Below are 21,297 nucleotides of genomic sequence, written 5' to 3'. Positions count from 1 at the left end.
GTTTATTAATTATGTTTTTAAGAAAAGTCAAGTACATCGTATTTAACTCAACACCAAGCATTCGTGCTCATACATTAGTACCTGCCCTTCTTTTACAATTTTTCCCTGCCCCTGGCCCCCAGAAGCCATTTTTTGCCATCATCTCTAAATAGGATATTCTTTTTATTTAACAGACTGAAATATCTGAATGCCAGGATTGCTCCCCTAACTAAAGTGGCAAGGAAAATCTCAAAAGAAGTATTTTGTAGGAAAAATGTAATTGGACAATGAACTTGAAGTTGAGACCCCATTTATCTATACTGTTTCCCATATTTTCTGGTTTCTAACCCACTCCTAGATGGCAGCAGCCCCATCCGAAGAGAACCTTTGAAAACTGCTTTGGGCAGTGGCCACCTTCTTCCATGGGGAGACCAATGAAGAATTACAACTGTGCCCGAGATTCTAATGAAAATGAACACTCCCTTCCCCACCAATTCATGGTAGCCGGCAACCTCTGCAAAGCTTTCCATTTTCCAGAGTAAGGCCGAGACATGGGCAGTTAAAATAGCTGCTCCAAGCCTACCAAAATGTCAGTGCCAGTTGGAATTTAATGAAATGCCCGTGAATACTAGTTCAGTATTCCAAGATGGTTAAGAAAAAGAGGCTACAGCTCTTCTAGTGTAAAGCAGGTAAGAGCAAGAGGTAGAGCTGCTTGGTGGCAGGGTATCAAATCTGCTAAGCATATGTGAAAATCATTAAGGCTTCCGTATGTTAAAAAGAAAAAAAAATCTGAACTCATTCCAAACAGACTACTCTTTATTTGTATGATATTTTTTTTCCTATTTCTGGGCAAAGAGGGTGTGATTACGACGAGTACATTTACCTCCTAGAATACTCACAGGTAATCGTTGGTAAGGGCTTCTATCCCGATGACTTCCCAGGCTCCTTTTGTAATAAATGTGCAATCCTGATGGGAATTTTTTTAAAAAAAGAGGTTGATTAGACTCTCTTTCTAACTGAGGTTAAAGAGAGAATTAAATCATTTCTATTAGGAATTCAGATCATCTCAGGTCTTTTTCTTGGGTCTCCCACCCCATCCACCTTACTTTGATGCACCGAGAACTTGGAGTTAGTTTGATTATTTGTTCACATTCATCAAATGCCTTCCACTTCAAGTCAGATTCAAAATAAATAAATAAATAAGACCAACCTGAAATGAATTGTGTAAGAATACTTACTGGCTTATCAATTTGGAAAAGACAAATGTGTTTGTAGCCCTCACTATTGCTCATGATCTTGTAGAAGCTATTCCCATCAGAGGTAAAATGAGGTTCTGCAGGCTTAAACTAGAAAATAACAGAAAACAAAAAGCATGTTAAAGCACAGTCATCTCAGTCCCAGCTTTAGTTTTAGAAATTACAACACCTATGCTTGAAACCCAGCCTTCATTTACTTGCCAAATGAAACCAATTTTGTCTTGAAAGAAAATTCTCCTTCTAGAAAATGCAGACAAAAAGATCTAAGTCCTAGAGAATTCTTTTGTGAGGAGCAAATGAGAGCATGCCCATAAGGAAGCTTACATAGGATACTCAATGCATAGCAAGCAGTTACTGTTATTCTTGGACATCTCTCTTTGAGGGCTAATGCTGACTTCCGGCTATAGATGTGCAAAAATTAGCATTCGCCTTGCAGTTGCAAGTAGTAAACTTCCTCAGTGTCACAAATGCGCTTTCTTGAAGCAGACTAATATTATTATTGACTGTCTTTTACACAGATTTCCTTATGAAAAGTCAGACTTAGAAAGCCTTTAACCATTTCTGGACTAGATACCATAAGAAATGTGTCGTGTATTTCAGTACAGAAACATTCATATAGTTATCATTTTTATTATAAGCCTCTTCATTTTGCTGAATACGATCAACAGTTTACAAAAAAACAGTTGTATGGAAATATAGAACAAAATTTCCATTTTTTTTTACAGTGCAATAAAGATAGTTCTCAGAACATAATGTTGTTTAAGCAGAAAGAGTATCTACCCCAGCCTGAAAGGAATATGTCGCTTCACAACTTCAGTTTCCTTACTACATTTGAGAGCAGGTAGGAGATGGCCTTTTGAAATTGTTGGTTCCCTTCACCCTTGATGTTTCCTTTCTCATCAGCTCCCATTTTGGGAATGAAGAAAAATGCTCCCCGGTTCTCTTTAGTGATTCAAAGCGAATTCATTTATGGAGCAAGCTGAGGCGTGCAGTACACTGTTCTCATTACAGAGCTCTGAAACACATTCCCCTCTCTAGACCTGTGTTCACAGCCTTATCTTTTTAATACATTTCCCTGTTTCCCCTGGATGGAGTTGTGCCTAGTAGAAATGTGTGAAAAGTGGCATCTGTCTGGTTAAATACAGAGAGGAAAAAACATATTTTTTTCCAGAGAGTCGTGAGGAAGTGTAGCATGTCTCTTGCCATGGAGGAAACCACTTTTCATGTTGGCAAACCTCTCTCCTCTGCCCAATCAATGCCTGAAGAGAAAGGACGTGTGAATGCTATCGAGCTCCCAGCCCAGCTGGAAGGGGCCGTGCTCCTGAACCAGGGGGCCCCGCATCCATACCCAACGAGCTGTGAAAGCTTGGCATGCTTTGTGTCACCTTGTTTCTCTCTTAAAGAGGGCTTAACAGAAGCAGTCATAAAAACTAGGTGAGATTCAGTCTCCATCTTTCACATGAGGTGCCACGATGGCTGGAGTTCCTTCATCCACTTGCTTCATTCCATGGCTTACAGCAGCATGGTTGGTGGTTCTGCCCAAGGCCTACTACGCATTGCGATGGGAGTTAGAAGCCTGAGAAGTCTCCGAGGGTCACTGTGCTTTCTTGGGTAAAGCTCTGCATCTGGGGCCTATCCAAGTGTCAATCCACATGAGTATAACGTGCTCCAGAGAGAGCTGCATGGGGGTGTGACCTTCATGCCACTGAATTTCTGCCGGATGTACAGTGGTCACATCTCCTTCCACACTCATGCAGGCCATGGATGCAAACCATGTTTTTTGCCTCCGAAGCACATAACTTCAAACATGAGGTCAGTGAGCACATTCAGCATCTTAGCTGCAGTGATTGCTTTTCACACACCGGGAGCTACCATTTGCCTAGAGCAGTGGTCGGCAAACTGCGGCCCCTTGAGTGTGGCTCTTCCACAAAATACCACGTGTGGGCGCGCACGTACAGTGCGACTGAAACTTCGTGGCCACACTCAAGGGGCCAAAGAGCCTCATGTGGCTCGTGAGCCGCCGTTTGCCGACCACGGGCCTAGAGTATGTGTCTTGTTTTGTCTGCTCATCATTATTGCTTCTCTGCCTTTTGGCTAAGATCAAGTGCATGTTCTTCATTGATTTTCCATTTGTCCCCTTACTTTTTTCAACTGAGTATGTTATCCTTGTCTATTAAAAGATGTCTCTGCAGGGAGCATGTAAATATTTTGAGAAACAGGTAAGCACATATCTTTACTATTAGCAAGTAACCTAGGGCCCTTGTTTGGTATATCTACATATTAAATAGCTCTGAGTATCTGAGCCATACAACAGAAAAACCCATAACTCTTAAACACTTACTCTTCCAACCCAGCCAGTAGTACTCGTTTCAATATGTTGCTGTGACTAGGAGGGAAAAAGACAAAGACAGTGTTTTAAAAATAAGTGAGATAGGAATTCAATTCTTTAGTCCTAATTTGTGGTAATATAAATAAAATTGCATTTATAATAAAATAATTAAAAACATTCTCCATTCATATATTTGTATCTGTGTTAGTATTTTTTATATATTATATAATTACTAGAGGCCCAGTGCATGAATTTGTGCATGGGGGGGGGATCCCCTCAGCCCAGTCTGTACCTTCTCCAATCTGGGACCCATCGGGGGATGTCCGACTGCCAGTTTAGGCCTGATCCCAGACCTAAACCGGCAGTCAGACTTCCCTCTCACAATCCTGGACTGCTGGCTCCTAATCACTCACCTGCCTGCCTGCCTGCCTGGTAGCCCCCATCTGCCCCCCCCCCCACCAGCCTAGTTGTCCCTCACTGCCCCCCCTGCCAGCCTAATTGTCCCAACTGCCCCACCTGCCAGCCTGGTTGCCCCCAACTGCATCTCTCTGCTGGCCTGGTCACCCCTAACTGCCCCCTCTGCTGGCCTGGTTGCCCCCAACTGCACCCCCTGTTGGCTTGGTCGCCCCTCACGGCCCCCCCACAAGTCTGGTTGCCCCACGCAGCCTGCTGTTCAGTCGTTTGGTCATCCCTCACTAACCCCCCTGCCGGCCTGGTCATAGGCAGCCATCTTGTGAGGGTGTGAGGGTTAATTTGCATATTACCTCTTTATTATATCGGATATAACTTATGTCTCTTACCTAGAGCTCTGTCCTGGGTCCATAGCCACCTGCTGCCCTGAAGCTCTACTGGCATTTCAGTTCAACATGTACAGAACTGGGATAACCTCATTATCTTCCCTCCATCCCCACCAGCTTGTTCTTACTCCTTCATTCTTCTCCTAGTTCAAGCATTTCATACTCAAAGGCTACCATGGGCCAAATAAATGAGGCATGCAGCCCGCGGGCTGCGAGTTTGACATGCTTGTCCTAGTTAGTGGCCGATTCACCCAAGCCATAGATGTGGAATCACTCTAGACTCCTACTCTTCTGTGGTGAGTCACTCCCTCAGCCCTTGCCATCTAGTTCTTTGACTTCACTTGTCCTTGTCCACCACTACTGCTCTAGTTTATGGCCTCAGGTGTTGGTACATTGCCCTGATCTCCTGGGTGGAGACCCTGCTGTTCTTCTCTCCTACCAGACAGCTCTCCACCTGTTCAACCCCCAGCCTACCTCATTTGGCAACAGATAACTCTATCTCACCATCATCCTTTCCTATTTAAAATAGCTCTCATGTCTTTAAGATATGTCCAAAGTCCTCAGAATGGCACCTGAGCCTTATTCTGGATCTCCAACTTCAGTTCTCCCCATTGTCCTTCTATCCCAAACCTAGGCCTATGTACCCTGCCTGCCCCCCGCCCCCCAATCTTGCATGCTCCAACCTATTTACACTGCACAGCCTCTACTCATAGGGCCTTTATTCCTTTACCTGCCCAGCATATGGCAACTTATTCCAGAGGGATCCAGGTCTCTCCCACTTCATATCCCATCCCACTGTGTCTGCCCTCAGTCAAGTTGATCTTATTCCTTTTCTCTACATTCCTTGAGCCTTGCTTATGTCCTTCTAGGGCATAATACTCTGATATTGGATAGTTTAATTGGCAGGAAGCAAAAAACTTAGGTTTTACACTTTGCATTCAGGTTATTGTGTGACCTTAACCAGCTCCCTAACCTTACTGAGCCTCAGTCTCCACAGTGTTTGGCTACTGTGAGTGTTCAAGAAATGGTAACTATTACTATTGATTTTTCTAATAGTAATGGTATTCCTTACTGGAACATAAATATTTGGAGGAAAGGCATACGGTCTAATTATTTTTTTATTTAAAAAAAAAAAAATCCAGTGCTTGGCACAGAGCTAGGAAAATAATAGTGTTTGTTGCATAAAGAAACGAATGAATGAATCAAGATACTGGGTACCTAAACTTTCTGAGGTGAGACTCTGTCCTTTCCCAACCAGGATGGGAACAGTAAGGGATGGTGTGCAGGCCCATTACCAGAAAAGCAGTTTGTAGAGGTGTCGCTGACTTACTCCAGCAAACCTCCACCAGGCTTTACTCTCCCTGGGGGACTGGCTCCCAAAGGGGCTTTAATCCTGCTGCACCAGCCTGGCTGTACCTTGTGGTCTCCTGGATGGACAAATCCCCCCCCCCCACGGCCCCCCCCCCCCCCCCGCCCTCTGCTTACCCGGCACCTCAAGGTTGGATCAACACTTTCATTTGCTTCAATGTTGCCACCCTCAGACTGGTAGTGCTGTATTTAAATTCTGAAACTGTTTACTGCTTAAAGATAGTCATGGTATGGTATAAATCTGTAGCCTCTTGATATTTGTTTTGTTATATATATATATATATATATATATATATATATATATATATATTCAGCCCGTCATTCCCCATCCCATGTATTTTCTCTTTTGAAACACACTTCATTGACTGCGCAGAACCTGGCCCTCTGGTACTTTTGAATTTTGACATCAAATTCTATCTTCTGGGTTTCCAATCACCAACCTTCCCAAGTGGCAATATCCATAACCAAAACAGCATGACCCGTGAGCGAAGGTGAAATAGAAGCACCGCCAGATATCACGTTACAGTATCTAAAAGTTAGTCAATACTTACTTACTGCCTCAGGGTCAGACAAAGAGTTGGAAAGAACAGAAACTCAAACTTCACTTCCTGATGCCCAAACATTCCCTCTCTCCCAGTTTTCACACGGCCCTTTGCTGATAACATGTAGCTTTAGGAGCAGAACATCCCCTCAACCTTACCACTAAGCAATTCCATTTGGGAGTGGACTCAGTATAGTCACAAATATCTATTATTGAATAGTTCTGAATCCTCCGGAGCCACTGCAAAGAAATCCTTTCTTTGGTTGCCCATGTCACGTCACACAAGTAGTGATCCCTGGAAGAAAGGAAGGAAGGAAGAAGGGGAGAATACTTATTTCTAGATCTTGGTACATTTAGACATTCTACTCAATGCAATGAATCTTAATGGGAAGACAATTTTAAATGTCTGTTGAAAGCATTTAATACCATTGTGAATGAAAAAGAGGTCTTATGGAAAGCAACCTCACGGGGTGATCTGATCATAAATTCCTAACTGGGCCGGTTATGGTGGGTAGTCATGCTTCAAGCCTATAGTGTCTTTAGAAAAAGGTCCATTTTTTGCCTTAAGCAAGCCCTGTTTATTTTAGTGCATGTAGGTAACACACCTTTGAAATGTCTCCTTTTAGACCTCTCAGGAGCAAAACCACCCTCAAGAGAGCATATAATCTTGTTAACTATCCTGTAATCCAATCACAAGCCTGCCTGGCTCCCCCACCCCCACCCCTTCACATAGTTTTCCCCCTTAATTCAAATGCATAAAAGAAGCTGCAAACTGCCAATATCCAAAGCATTTTTCTCAGTCTGGTGAGATCTTCCAAGTCTATCCTCTGTTTGACTCAAATTATTTTTTCTAAAAATTTCCACAGGTCATGTCACTACCATAATATTATACCTTTTCTTAAAGCTCAAAGTGTAATTTAAAAATATATATATGTTCTTATTGTTTTTATTTTATTTTATTTTTTAGAGAGAGAGAGGCAGGGAGAGGGAGAAAGAAACATCAAATGAAACATAAGTTGATTGCCTCCCATACATACCCTGGATGTGATCGAACCCGAAACCTGGCATGTGACCTTTCTGTGCACAGGACTATGCTCAGCCAACGGGGCCACACTGGCCTGGGCAAAGTGTAATTTCATTTTAAATAGAAATTAAAATAAATCTGACAAAAGGAAAGCAGCTAACGTTATATGGCAGTTAGCATATGTGGCCCACACCATGACAGGATATTTCAGGTTCTCAGCTTGGCCTTTGGTGGTGCCAGGGAGTCAAGGGTGACATTTTCCCATCACTTTTCTCTCTTGTGGGAACGTTACCATGAGGCCAGTGACTCTGACTGAGTTTGGAGTATTTTCTGGTAATTTGACGTGCTTCTCTAGAAAATTTTTATTTGGGTGAAACCACAGCTGACCTTTTTCTCAATTTCATTTTTAAAGGGGGAAAAGATTGACTCATATCTCTACCAACTTTGAAAATAAAATAATGATATTCCAAAAAAACTTCTCAGGAGTCAAAACACGAACAATGGGAAGAAATTAAGAAACCCTTTGGCATTTTAAGGTAAATTTATACAAATCGAGATATCTCTAGCAGTGCATTTTCTGCCCAACATACCTTTAAAAGTTTTTGGAACTGCATTTTGATTTGTAGTGTCATGTGTGGAATTCATAATTTACTTTTCTGCTAGCTTCCCTAACACTATTTGCTCTGGATATTTTATTTTATTTGCTCTCACCACCTCCCATTGTGATTGTGTATAACTATTCTTAAGTTGCTCTTTTCCACTGACAAAAGCCTGCTTCCAGCCTGGCCCTGTGGCTGTAATCCCTCCCCCATCAAAGCTCTGAAACCCTCCCTTGCTCTTTCCTTCACAGGCTCTGCCCAGCCCTTCTCCAGCACTTAGTGGACTGGAAGCTCTCTGAGGCAGGCCACAGTTGTCTTGTTTGCAAGATATATCCCCAAGGCCTGGCAGAATACCTGCACGAACCAAGGACTCACTAAAATTCTGAGGAATGCAGCACTGAAGAAAGCGGGGGAAATGCTATGCTGTCCTTTGTGGCTTAAATAGCATTCCTTATGCAGAATTCACAGGTCACTTCCCCGTGCCATTCCCTTTATAGACACCAAATCAAACAATAAACATTTATTGAGCACCTAGGGTGGGTCAGGTGCTGGATTAAGCACTTTACAGTAAATCCCTCACCACTTCACTAACCCCCTTTCACAGCCGGGTACACAAGGTGCTCATGCAGCCAGGGTACCAGGCCTCTAGGCTGTCCCCACATAGGTGGCAGACACTGAAGGAAGACCAACCCCCTTCACCCAGCAGCAAAGCACTACATTCCCGGAAGCAGGCACTCCCCTCCACGTCAAACTTTTCTCTTATTAAGAATATATATTCAGCGCAGCCGGCATGGTTCAGTGGTTGGGTGTCCGCCTACGGACCAGGAGGTCAATGTTCAATTCCTGTTCAGGGCATATGCCCGGTGGCAGGCTCAATCCCCAGTAGGAGGCATGCAGGAGGCGGCTGACCAAAGACTCTCTCTCATCATGGATGTTTCTATCTCTCTCTCATTCTCCCTTCCTCTTTGAAATATATTTAAGAAAATAAAAATCTTAATTAAAAAGAATGTATATTCAGCCCTAGCCAGTTTGGCTTGGCAGTTAGAGTGTCAGCCCTCAGACCGAAGGGTCTTGGGTTCCATTCCAGGCCAAGAGCAGGTACCTCAGTTGCAGATTTGTCCCTGTCAGGTCACTGGCAGGAGGCAACCAATCGATGTGTCTCTTTCATGTCAATGTTTTTCTCTCTCCCCCCCCCCCCTCCTCTCCCTCCTTTCCCCTCTCTCTAAAAAGTCAATGGAAAAAATATCTTCAGGTGAGGATAAAAAAACCAAAAGTACATTCGTTATCTCGTCTGCATGGCTGGTATTCCTAGCTGCCCCGCTTTGTTCAGCCTGTCCGTCAGTCTGAAACGCCTGTCATGCTCTAACTCCTTTATTTACTCAAACATCCCCTGTCCATGATGATTTCTAGGAAACTCCTCCTCCTACACCACTCAGTCTGATGGTGCTGCAGGGTCTGAGAGTGCAAATGTTTCTTCAAATACCCAGGAGCAAGGGTGCCCCATCTAGTCTAATTCTTCATTGTGCCCAATGCATGTTACGTGAGGAAAAGGAAAGGCAAATCAATCTGACAGGGAATAACAATACTTGCAAAGGGAATGGAAGAATGCAACACAAAAGAGAAAATGAAATTTTCTGAAATTAACTTTTTAGGCCACGATCAGAAAACTTTCAGGAAAGGACCAGAGAGTAAAATTTTAAGCTCCCTGGGCAATAGTCCCTCTGTTACAACCACTCAACTCTGCCTTTCAGAGACTGTCAGTAAACAAAAGAGTGTGGCTGGGCTTTGTGGCAGGCAATAAGACAGGCATGAGCAGAGCAAGGACGATGGGCCAGGTACAGAAGGTCACCAGGGCAGAAAGCTCTGGGTGCCTAGCAAAGGGCAATTGGAAGGTAGGACCTCACCCCCAGGGTGACCTTTCCTCCCTAGCATATCACTGGTCATACAGTTTAGACTCCCTGATCTTTCCTCCCTATAGATAACATCTAGGCCTGTGTTTCAGCTCCAGACCTAGAAAAGCAGCAAAACCAGACAAGGACCCCCCCCCGCCCCCCCCGACATCAGGTCCAGCTGCCGTGGCTCCGAGCCAGAAAGGACACCTAGACCTGGAAAGCTGCCGACTATTCTATTGAGATCTTCCCCTGGGACCGCTCCTAAAATTTCTACCCTTAAAACCCTTCGGATGGAGGACCCAGTGTGCTCTCCCTCCCCAGAGCACACCAGTGCCTTCCCCTTTTCCTCTCCTTCCCTCCCCCCTTCCCCCCTCCCCTCAAGCATGTCACTGTTACCTTCCTGACATCTAAGCTCCAAGGGCCTTTTCTCTGCCTCTATAACTTGTTTCCTTGGCTCATTTCTTCTATGAATTACTTCTTCTACCTTTGTGATTTTCTAAATAAATGTTCTCTTAGAGTTGGAGTCTAGGCTCTGAATTCTTTCTTAGCCAGAACAGAGGTACTGAGGTTGCTGAACCCAGGTCTGATCTGACCCCACCAGTCTAGCACCTAGTGCCATTCTTGCCACCCCCAATAGTCCCAAAGAAGTGCTGACATTTGAAGTTCATATAATTTTTACACCTCATGAAGTATAATGCTTCATTTGATTTTTCCCCCCCAACTATTCAAAAATGTAAAGTTATTCAAACTTGCAGATCATATAAAATGGTCAGGGAGGTAGGACTTGCCCAGTGGTATGCTCTATATAAGTAGTTCTCACTCTTTTAGGTAAAAAGTTCTATATACATGTGATTACAATTATGTACCTCCACACCCATGTATACCCTTTCCAAGGGTTCCATGGGACATCCGTTAGGAACCTGGGCTCCAGAAAGAGCCTTCCCCCTTTCTACAGTGGCTTGGCAGGGGAAGGGACAGACAAGGGGGAAAGAAACTCTTACATGATTAGTGGGTCACCTGGTACTGAATGCTTTATCTACTAACAGCCATAAATAATGCTTTCGTGTTCACAAATCAGCCATAGAAACTTTTCCCCATTTGAAAACACTGAGCAATGGAACTTGGGAAGTCTGCCAGGAAACTCACATGCATCTGGCACCTTCCCTGCCCATTTCTAGATCAAAGGTTCATGAGCCTGTATCCTCCATTCCCTTTGTCACTCTCCATAGCCCAGGGTGTACTCTGCACCCTGGGAGTGCCCAGTGAGATAGTTCACCAGCAGAGCATGCAGTAATTTTTGAATTCTAAGGTATACGCATTTCTCTTCAATCATAGTTTCTATTTAGGGTTTGGAATTAGCAGGAGACAGCATAAGAGTGCATATCCCAGCCCAGAGTTGAGATCATGACAGGACCAGATGTCAGTGAGTCATGAAAAAGATATAAGGGAACCAATGGCTCAACGGTACTTTTTACCGAAAGGTCGAAGTCTCCTTTTAAAACTAGAAAACCCCAACAAGCAGGATTATCAGCTATACTTTTCACTCCAGCTGATTTTATTCTGCAAAAATCAGGGAGGCAACTGTGGAGTAGACTTTGGTTAGGTAACGGTTGAGGCGGGGGGTGTGTAGAAGAGGGATTGTGTAGGCAACCTGACCTCCTCTTGAGACAGTGGCTGCCTACCCCAGATTTGACCTAGTGATTCAACCAGCTCTTCTAACTTCTGGAATGGGGTTAGTACAACGGGAATAGGGAGCAATGGAGTAATTTCTGGACAAAATAATAGGTTACACCCATGTGGAATCTACTATGTACCAGGAACTGTTCTAAGTGCTCTCTTGACATAAAGCTCATACCCACTGTATGTGGCAGGAATGTTAGAGTTCCTGTTTCGCAGACATGGAAATGGCAGGGCAGAAAGGCTAAGTAACTTGCCCAAGGTCACACTCTGGAAAATGCTGGAGCCAGAATTCAAACTGAGCAGCTGGCTTCAGATTTTCGGCTTCCAGTCGCTCCCTCTGTAGAACCTCTACCCATCCCTCTGGTAAACATTGATAGCTTCACCTTCTTGCTTCTTTTCAGGATAAAATTCCTCACTCTAGGAAATCTATCTATTCCTAGCGACTGTGTGTAAACTGAACAACTGAATTTGACAAAGCAAATCATATTTGAATGCACTGGGAGAGACTTGCTTTTGAAAGTCACACTGCAGGGAATCCCCTGGTAAAATGACTGCTGCCTTGCAAACAGTAGGCATTTAGTAACTGTCTGTTGAGTGACATTAATACCCCTAACTTGTGTAAATGTTTCTTTTGGTATATTAAAGATGCTTAAAATAAGGTACACATTACTAACTGGAAAGAATATTGGAGAGAAAACTGCTACTAAGAGCAAGTGCAGACGGTGCCGTGATTAATTCAGCGGATCACCCAAGGAAGCGGGCGTCCTGCCAGTGCTGGCCGTGGGCTCCATGCCACCCTCTGCTCTGACAGAGATGCCAACCCTCCCGGGGCCGCTGACAGATCGCTGAGGAGAGGAATGGGTGGGGTGAGACGGAGCAGTTCTGAGCTCCTAATCTGCCTCCTTTCTTGGAGGTGTCACCAGCTTCCAGGGCACTGCTATCCAGTTCATTCATCTCCTGTGTGACAATCTCAGACCGTCTTGTTTCTACTTTATATACCACAGGTCATCAACTGTTCAGAGGAGACATAGCAAGTCTATCTATGGTGTTCCTCAGGAGCAGAGAGCTGGGTGGGGTAGGTCCCCTGAGCCATTGAGCAGATGTTGGGTTGGGTCACCTCAGTAGAACTCTCCCTGATCCTCCAGCTTCAGGCCACAGAATTTTCAAATGACTGGGAGGGGCAGAATACCGGAAATGCTACGCCAGGTCATTTTGAAGGTCATCTTTGGTGCCAGCTGTATAAGCTGTTTTGCACTCACAAAGTCACATGTGACCTATACCTCTTCTATTCACCCATCCATGCATTAACTCTATCCATTTATTCTATAAATATCAACTGGGTATCTGCTATGTCTTAGGCATCCTGCTAGGCACTGACTATATTATAGTAAAGATTGGCCTCTACCTGTAGAACTCATCTTACTTCAATTCAGCAATGTGAGCATTGCTCTAAATAAAGCAGTTAGGAAGGAGATTGATGATTTTACATTACCTGTTGTTTTCTCCCAAATAGTTTGAGCTTTCAAACTCCCAGCATGAGCAGTCAATACAAAAGCGCAGCTTAACAAATCCAATGAACTTGAGCTCTAAATCAGGGAAGGCGATAGGGAGGCTCACCCTGATTCAGAGTCAGGCTTGGGCCTCTGGCAGAGGGACCTGGATGCCCTTCTCACTTGTTATCAGAGCAGCCCATTCCTAGCAAACTGCAAACCAGCCTTATCCTCCTGTAGGATTTCACCTGCTGGAAGCTCGGGGGTGAAAGGTCATGGCCTAACAGGAAAATAGTGATGGGCACATGGGCGGAGGAGGAAACAATCATGCTGGTCCTGGCAGGGCGTCACACTCCGGGACCTGTGACTTACCAGGCAATGCAGCATAGGGTGCTGGGCAGTTTACTGAGAGGCATAACTTGCCTGGGTCTACTTGGCCTTGCGGGATCTTTGCGTGAGGCCAGAAAACGGAGCATGACCATGTGTTAGAATGTTTCCACAGACATGATCTCAAGCCTGGTTTTAGTACAGCTGGGTCCTTACTGATATTAACAGAGACCAGAGCTGGATTTGCACTTTCCTATCTTATATTTCCTGTGGCATTTCCAAAATACAATTCTTTGGTAAAATATGTTCCACACAAATATCTCCATGGAGTGAGGGAGCCCTCGCTAGGAAGGTGCTGTAAAGAACTACAAAGAACTACATGGGGCAAAAAATAAATCCTTAGAACTACGGAAGTTTTCTGAGCTTGGAAATTCACTCCTGCTCCTTGGAAAGTAATTTCTAAGTGGGGAGGACTCTATCTCTTCGTCTGTTAAATGGCCATGAAAATTACACCATAGGGAGTATGTGGAAAATAAATGAGCAGACACCAAGCACAATCCCAGCCCATAGGAAGCACTCAATATATTTTAACTCAATTATTCTATTATTCTGGCCTGGCAGGTGCTGGCCTCTGTCTTATTACCAGTTCCCACACTAACTTGCTGTGTGACCTTGACCAAATGAGTTTACCTCTCTGGACTTCAGTTCTTTCACCTGTGTCTCACAGTGGTGTTCTGGAGCCCCTGCAGGTTCTGTCTAATTGCCTGAGACTCGGGGGGATAGGAAAGGGGATGAGGACTGGGCCTGCAACCTGCACAGCTTCCATTTTCTAACTCTGTACTTCTGTGCTATCTCACTTGAACAAAGTCTTCTGGGTCTTCAAAAAAAAGTTTTACAACCACTGGTGAGGTCTAAATCCCCTTCTAGATCTAATACATATATACTTTTATTGATTTCAGAGAGGAAGGGAAAGGGAAAGAGAGATAGAAACTTCAATGATGAGAGAGAATCATTGATCGGCTGCCTCCTGCATGCCCCCTACTAGGGATTGAGCCTGCAACCAAGGCATATGCCCTGACTGGGAATCAAACTGTTGACCTCCTGGTTCATAGTTTGATGCTCAACCACTGAGTCACACCGGCTGGGCTAGATCTAATATTTTTTCAGAGCAGGCGCTCATGGTTCATCCTCCCCTCAGACAGATATTAGCTGTAGACCAGGTGGTCACAGCTCTTGGACAGCCCCACCCTTTCCCATACAGTTCCTCCCACCTCAGTGCTCTTCCTCCCCACTGTGCCCTGCTGTAATCCTACCTGTTCAATCGGCACATTCTTTGATTGCTGGGGTCATGAAAAACCCGCCTCTCCCCCACTCCCTCCAGAAGGCCTCCAGCCTTTTGTTTATACCTCTGTCACATTTGCTCTTGGAGTCATTTATGGGAATGTCTTACATCCTCTACCCGATCATAAGTCTTAGAAGGGCAGAAACTCACTCTGAGGACTTTTGTGTGTGTAAATAGTGGGTGCTCAATCAATGTTGGTTGAAGAGATGGCTGGATGGGACCGAACACCAGGTTTTAGAACCACTGGATAAATTTTTTCTATCCTTGGACAAACTCGGGAAAAAAATATTTTTAAATTTACTAGTAACTGGTCTCCCTCCAAAGAATAAATAGGTTAATATAAATATTTCTAAACAAGTTAATGAGTTAGCAATTACAGAGCAAAGCCGACAGAATGCCTGATGTAATAAATGCAACCCTGAGAAAGCAGATACTACATTTTACTCTGATGACAGCTTCAGGAACCTGAGGGCACCACCTGAATTCGCACAGAAGGAGGCACCTAGCAGAATGCTTACAAGCGCTGTTCTCCAAGTCAGACAAGTTTGAATACAAAATCCTACTTGGTCATTTTCTTAATCTCTAGGACTCATTTTTCTTATCTGTAACACAGGCATATGATAATAGTTGTTGGAAAGAGAGAGTTACTTTTGACAGTAGCCTGTGTTTGGCACATAGTGAGTGCTCAAAATATGCGAGTTATTATTTAACAACAACAGCAAAACCAATATAGATAAAAGAAATGAGCAAGGAGAAACTTGATAGCACTAAATCGCATGCAATACAGTGGTTATCTTTACAAGAAAATAACAAGGGGCAGAATTCTCAATAGCAGAATTTCAAACTACTAAGGATTATTTAAGCAACTGACATCCTCAGGCACATCAGCATCATGAGGCTCCCAAAATTGAATCCACAGTTGTCCTGCATTTTCCTAGTTCTTAAGTAGACTTGGAAAGTCTGTGTGATCTGGCCTTGCTCCCAGCACTTTCCTCTTCACTCAGGTGGCTCCGTCACCCTGTCCTCCTCACAGGTCCCTTAATGCACCAAGCGTGTTCTCTCCGCAGGGTGCTTCCACTTGCTCTACCTCTGCCTGGATTCGGCACCCCTCGCTATCCATGTGGCAAGACCCACCCCGTTCTTCACATCAATGCTCACAGGTCATCTCATCAGAGAGGCCTTCCCTAACACTCCTCCCCTCCCCCTCAACATCACCATCTCCATCACTTTGCCCTGCTTTAGCTGTCTTCACAACATTTGTCAACACCTGACTATATATATATATATATATATATATATATATATATATATATATATATATATATCTTTATTTGTTTCGCTGGTTCTTGTCCGCTTCTCCCACCTTGAGTATAGGGTCCATGACACTAGGGACTCTGACGGCTCTATTCATTGTGCAACAACATCTCTGCCCAGCACAGAGACATCAAGTGTGGTCAACAAAGAGTAGCTAAGTGAAAGAATGAATGACTGCCAGCCTGGGTGATACCATGGGAGGATACCACAGAATCTGCTATTCATTTTTTAAATTTTCTCCTTGGGAGCGATGCAGCTGCCCACTCATTCGGGTCAAGAGTCTTACCCTATTAACACAGAAGCAGGAGCAACGATTTGCGCAGGCTCTAGATCGGTGAGGTTGTCAGTATTTACAACAAAGAGCTTTACAGTTGGATTCTTAGCTCCTGCCTAGGAAAAAGCAATCACAGGATTGGTATTGACAAAAAATACAACATCATTGCACAAGTTTAAAACTGTACAAAAATGTCTGCATTACAGCCATAAAATTATAACAATCAGACACATTCAAATAATTTAATGTAGATAAAATGAACATAAGGGAGGGTTGTGAAATGCAACCTTTTCATGTTCAGTCAGAAATATATAGAGACCCCAAACACTCCTGTTTAATTAATAAATATTCATAATTTATGTATACTTTATGCAGACAAGGATACATTTCTTAAAATCATTTCTGATATTTTGCAAATATATCCTGACTCCAGAAGACAAGAAGTCAACTGGCTGACCACTAGGAAAAATTCCTTGGGTTCAGCCAAAGACACAATCCACCAGGAAAATTAGTTTCCCTGAGCTGAGAGCCAATAATGCTAATTAGGAAGCTGTCATTCTCACTCCAAATTCAGGTTCACCACGTTGGAGCTTTACAATAAATAGCATGACAGAAATCTATAAAACCTTCTTATATACACACATAGATCCTCAACTGACAAATTAGCTAGAAATAATGTATTTTTAGTAAGAACATTTTATGGTTTGTTTGTTTTTTTGCCAGTTTCACTCATCAAAAATTACATTTCACTGAAAATACATCTCCATATTTAGTCTCTGATCTTTTTTTCTCTGTCTTCCTAAAATGGCAGCTCTTCATAAAACAAATTGAGGGAGTTGGTAAAAATAAAAATCACTTTTTTCAAATTGCTTACAGCAAAACAGCACTTTACTATTACATTTTCCTATGGACAATACGGTGGCCATTATTATTATGATACTAGTGAAGAATTGTAGTTCTTCTAAATTCCCCTCTTCCTTAGCTTACACTGCTGAAGGGAGCTTTTCAATTTTCATAAACATGCATCCGGAGGGGGAGAACAGCCTTGAGAACCAAGACATGACACTATTATTCCAAATGTAGGATGTGTGAAATTAGCACTAGTGCCAAATCTATAATAGAACCACTAAAACTAGTCTTGTATCTGTTAATTAGTAATACAACCTGATATATAATCAAGCTTTTCAACTTGATCTAGGGCACATTCCAACTTCCACAAATGAGATGAGCTTGTGATTCAATTATAGCCTCTCTTTTCCTCCATTCAAACATTTTCAGTCCCCCTACCTCTTTTAAAAGCATTTCCCCCATCTTTTTCGGCTTGTCATTCCTCAAAGTTTTTGGAGAAATTACAAAACCTTAAATCACACTCTTTCCTGGGATAATAAAAATACTTTAAAATTGCCAGATGCTGTTGACTTCAGCAAGGGTAATCACAGCAAGCTGTTGAAGAGAGACTGACAATATTTTCATTAGCAGGAAAGGATTAAATGAAACCATTCTCTTCCCATCAAATCACAGAACTGCTATATGAATAGGAGCACAGACCTTTGGATATGGAATGTGGATAGTCTTTGGGTACTGCAGCGACTCGTCCAAGTAGACAGAGTATTCAATACGTGGGACGTCGGTGTCGTTAAACTGGGCATATGCTAAAAATGTGCCGTTTGGAGACCACCACAGAGCGGAGTGGGTACTGTAAATTTCCTCTGAAAAGAGACATAAATTGTTCTGTTACAAGAAGTAGATGATAAATTGGCTTTGGCATTCAAAATATTGTTCTCATTAGCTTTAGTAATTACAGTAGAGTTCAACTAATGAACCACTTTGCATTTGCTGGGCTTCCAAAATCAGAGTAATACAAATGAATAAAAATAAAATCTTCAAGGATAGATCTGGGCTATAAAAATAAGTAACCCGTTGGACTGTTTTTAGAATATTTTAGCACATAATATTTAATATAAGCTCTACATGTTTTTCTTTATCTTATAATCCTCTAAATTTATGCTGCAAAACATACTCAAAGTAAATTTCACATAAGGGGCTGATCCTCCTTTCTCATTTTCAAACCGTCAACATGCCAGCATACTCTCCCCAACTGGGTGGGTGGTGTGTGGCTCTATGCTATTAAACCAATATGGTGCCCAGAGTTTACTACTCTTGGCACAAACAAGGTGAGGGAAGGATAGATTTAGAGTGGCGAGGAGCTCCATGAGACCCCTACTCAGAAACATCTCCTTCGCCTAACCCAGTGGTCGGCAAACCGCGGCTCGCGAGCCACATGCGACTCTTTGGCCCCGTGGCATGGGCCACGAAGTTTCAATCGCACTGTACGTGCACACCCGCACGTGGTATTTTGTGGAAGGGTCACACTCAAGGGGCCAGTTTGCCGACCACTGGCCTAACCTGAAGAGACTGAAGCCTCCCTTGGATTAACACCCTTCTCTGATGTCTAAGATGATGAGTGAGGAAAGAGGGTCAAAGAGGAATGCAAAGGAAAGGAAAGGTCTTGATTTCCAGAACACGCTTGGCCTAGTTCTCACTCTCTGGCAAAGGTAGCTCCTTCCTGTGTTTATTATCAAGTCTGTTCATGGGACTTCCAACTACTAGTTGTGAAAATGCCAGAACCTCTTTTATCAACTGGGGATGGATGATTCAAGTAGACTAGATAGAGACTCCTAGTTCTTTATGCAGATTTAACCCACAAATCTTATGTTCTGATGTGAATATAAAGGTTAAAACAAAGGCATAGAAACTTGAATCTTAGAATTAGGAAACTATTTATCCCAATCACTTTTCTGGTTCCTGGGGCTTCCTTACAAGTTTCTTCCAAATGCTCGTTTTTAATAATAACAATAATAGTAGTAGTTACAGTATTAATAATAACAATAATAAAGTACAATACTAATTAAGATGAGCAGCAGCATATAATGAATGCACCAGGAATTGAAAAGCAACTGACATCTATTATCTCAGTTAATCCTCATGATAATTCATTGTGTGCAGATGAGCAAAGGGAGGCAGTTAGGCTTGAAGAGAATAAGTAATTTGCCCAGGATCACGCAGGCAACAATTGTTAGAATCAAGAATAAATCCAGCTTATTTGGTATGAGTCCATGCTTTTCATTTCCATGCTCTGCTATGTCTTCCTACTTATTTCAGCACCTCTAGTAACAGAAAACCTTCTTCTTGATTAGGAAGCCTGCTCCCCCTTTGACTGCTTTATACCTATATTGTTGACTTACATTTATGTAGCAATTTAGAATTTACAAACCACTTATCTAATTTAGTCTTCACAAAGATCCATGGGAGAGTCTATTCATAGCCCATTTTAAAGAAAAGGCAACTAAGGCAGAGAAGGACTGAATGAATTAGGATGCAGGCCTTGTGATTCCAAGTCAAGGATATTTTGCACTAAGAACTTCATTATACTGAATTGATGTCTCACTACTTGTGGCCTCTACCCATTGGTTCTAGTCTAAGATCAAGATGCAAATACATAAAATTAATATAATTACAGCAAGATTATGATTTTTAAAATTTCTTGTAAATACAAGTAGCAGATAGTGCTCTAAGTTTTGAATTGGTGGTTATTCAGAATACAGAACATGCTTTTCTACATTAATGAATATTAAAATCATATATAATAAAAGGGTAATATGCAAATTGACTGAGTGGCAGAACGACCAGTTGCTATGACACACACTGACCACCAGGGGGCAGACGCTTAATGCAGGAGCTGCACCCTGGTGGTCAGTGTACTCCCATAGGGGGAGCACCACTCAGCCAGAAGCCTTATCATGGCTGGTGAGCACAGCAGCAGTGGTGAGAGCCTTTCCTGCCTCTGTGGCAGCTCTAAGGATATCTGCCTGCTGGCTTAGGCCCAAGGACTCCGAGACTACGAGAGGGCACAGGCCGGGCTGAGGGACCCCCCTGAGTGCATGAATCTCGTACACCAGGCCTCTAGTTATCATTATAAAACTACATCTGGTTGAGGGTTTTGGGTCAAGATGGCAGTGTAAGTAAATGTGGTTCTTGCATCCTCCTACAACCACATTGAAATTACAACTAAAATACAGAAAAAAGCATCACTCAGAACTACCTGAAATCTAGTTGAACCTGAACAGAAATCCTACAACTAAGGAATTAAAGAAGAAACTACATCAAAACTGATAGGAGGGGTGGAGATGCAGAACAGGCTGGTACCCACACCCATGTGTAGTGGATAAAAAAGGTATATCTTGGCTACAGAGGCCCTCCACTGAGGAGCAAGGGGTTCCAGCCCCACACCAAACCCACTAGCCCAGGGTTCCAATGCCAGGAAGAGAAGTCCTCATAACTTCTGTCTATAAAAACAGCAGAGATTGTGGCTCAGTGAGATGGAAGGCTGCTGGAGTCCCAGGCATTCCTCTTAAAGGGCCATACATGGATTTATTCAGACTCACTGGCTCTGAGCTCCAGCACTGGGGCAGCAGCTCGAAAGGCACCAGGTATATACAAGGATGAACTGAATTGTCTGGTGTCAGGGCAAGAGCTGGAGGGGCAGCTTTAACAGAAGTATTGACAGAGGCCATTGTTTCTCTGATGAGCCCTGCTCCCACAGAGCAGGCAGGTGGGTACCATATCTGAGTCTCTATCAACCTGGCTCACACTGTTAGCCTCACCCTGGTGATTCCCTGAGACCCTGCCCCACCCAACTTGTGGGCTCACCCAAGCTTTTCCATACAAATGACCTGTCTTGGCTCATGCTTCTAACTTTCCTAAAACTTTCAAACAAGCAGCATCTGGCCTTGGCATGCCCTGTACCTCTTGCTATGTGGCCTCAGGCCTGGTACTAGTGGGAGCCAGCCTTGGTTGGCAGCTTGGCCTCTCCTAGGCACCTCTAAGTCCAGTACAAGTAGCATCCACATGCAAATTGCTTTGTAGCTCATAACTGGTGGTCCTAAGCTGAACACAGATGGTGGCTGACCTTGGCCAGCACCTCCCAGGAGGCTCCAGAGGCAGCACACCTAGTTGGCAGCTTCAAACCACGTTGACACACCACCCAACCACCTCCACAAGCGACACACCCCACAATGGACTCAG

The 21,297-nt window shown here is 43.4% G+C and overlaps 1 protein-coding gene across 1 annotated transcript in view; it reads right to left on the bottom strand.

Moving 5' to 3' along the window:
* Nucleotides 1-21,297, bottom strand: part of DPP4 (dipeptidyl peptidase 4) — a 92,377-nt gene that overhangs the window by 27,845 nt on the left and 43,235 nt on the right. Inside the window, exons 9-14 of the mRNA XM_059704265.1 lie at nucleotides 17,761-17,921; nucleotides 16,225-16,328; nucleotides 6,430-6,565; nucleotides 3,577-3,621; nucleotides 1,218-1,325; nucleotides 879-946 (exon numbers count right to left, since the gene is read on the bottom strand). Of these exons, the coding sequence (XP_059560248.1) occupies nucleotides 879-946; nucleotides 1,218-1,325; nucleotides 3,577-3,621; nucleotides 6,430-6,565; nucleotides 16,225-16,328; nucleotides 17,761-17,921 (622 nt within the window). The remainder of the gene's footprint in view (nucleotides 1-878; nucleotides 947-1,217; nucleotides 1,326-3,576; nucleotides 3,622-6,429; nucleotides 6,566-16,224; nucleotides 16,329-17,760; nucleotides 17,922-21,297) is intronic.

This window comes from Myotis daubentonii, chromosome 7, assembly GCF_963259705.1.
Source record: "Myotis daubentonii chromosome 7, mMyoDau2.1, whole genome shotgun sequence".
Classification (NCBI taxonomy): domain Eukaryota; kingdom Metazoa; phylum Chordata; class Mammalia; order Chiroptera; family Vespertilionidae; genus Myotis; species Myotis daubentonii.
The sequence above is the reverse complement of the archived record's forward strand: the minus strand, read 5'-3'. Positions and strand labels throughout refer to the sequence as shown.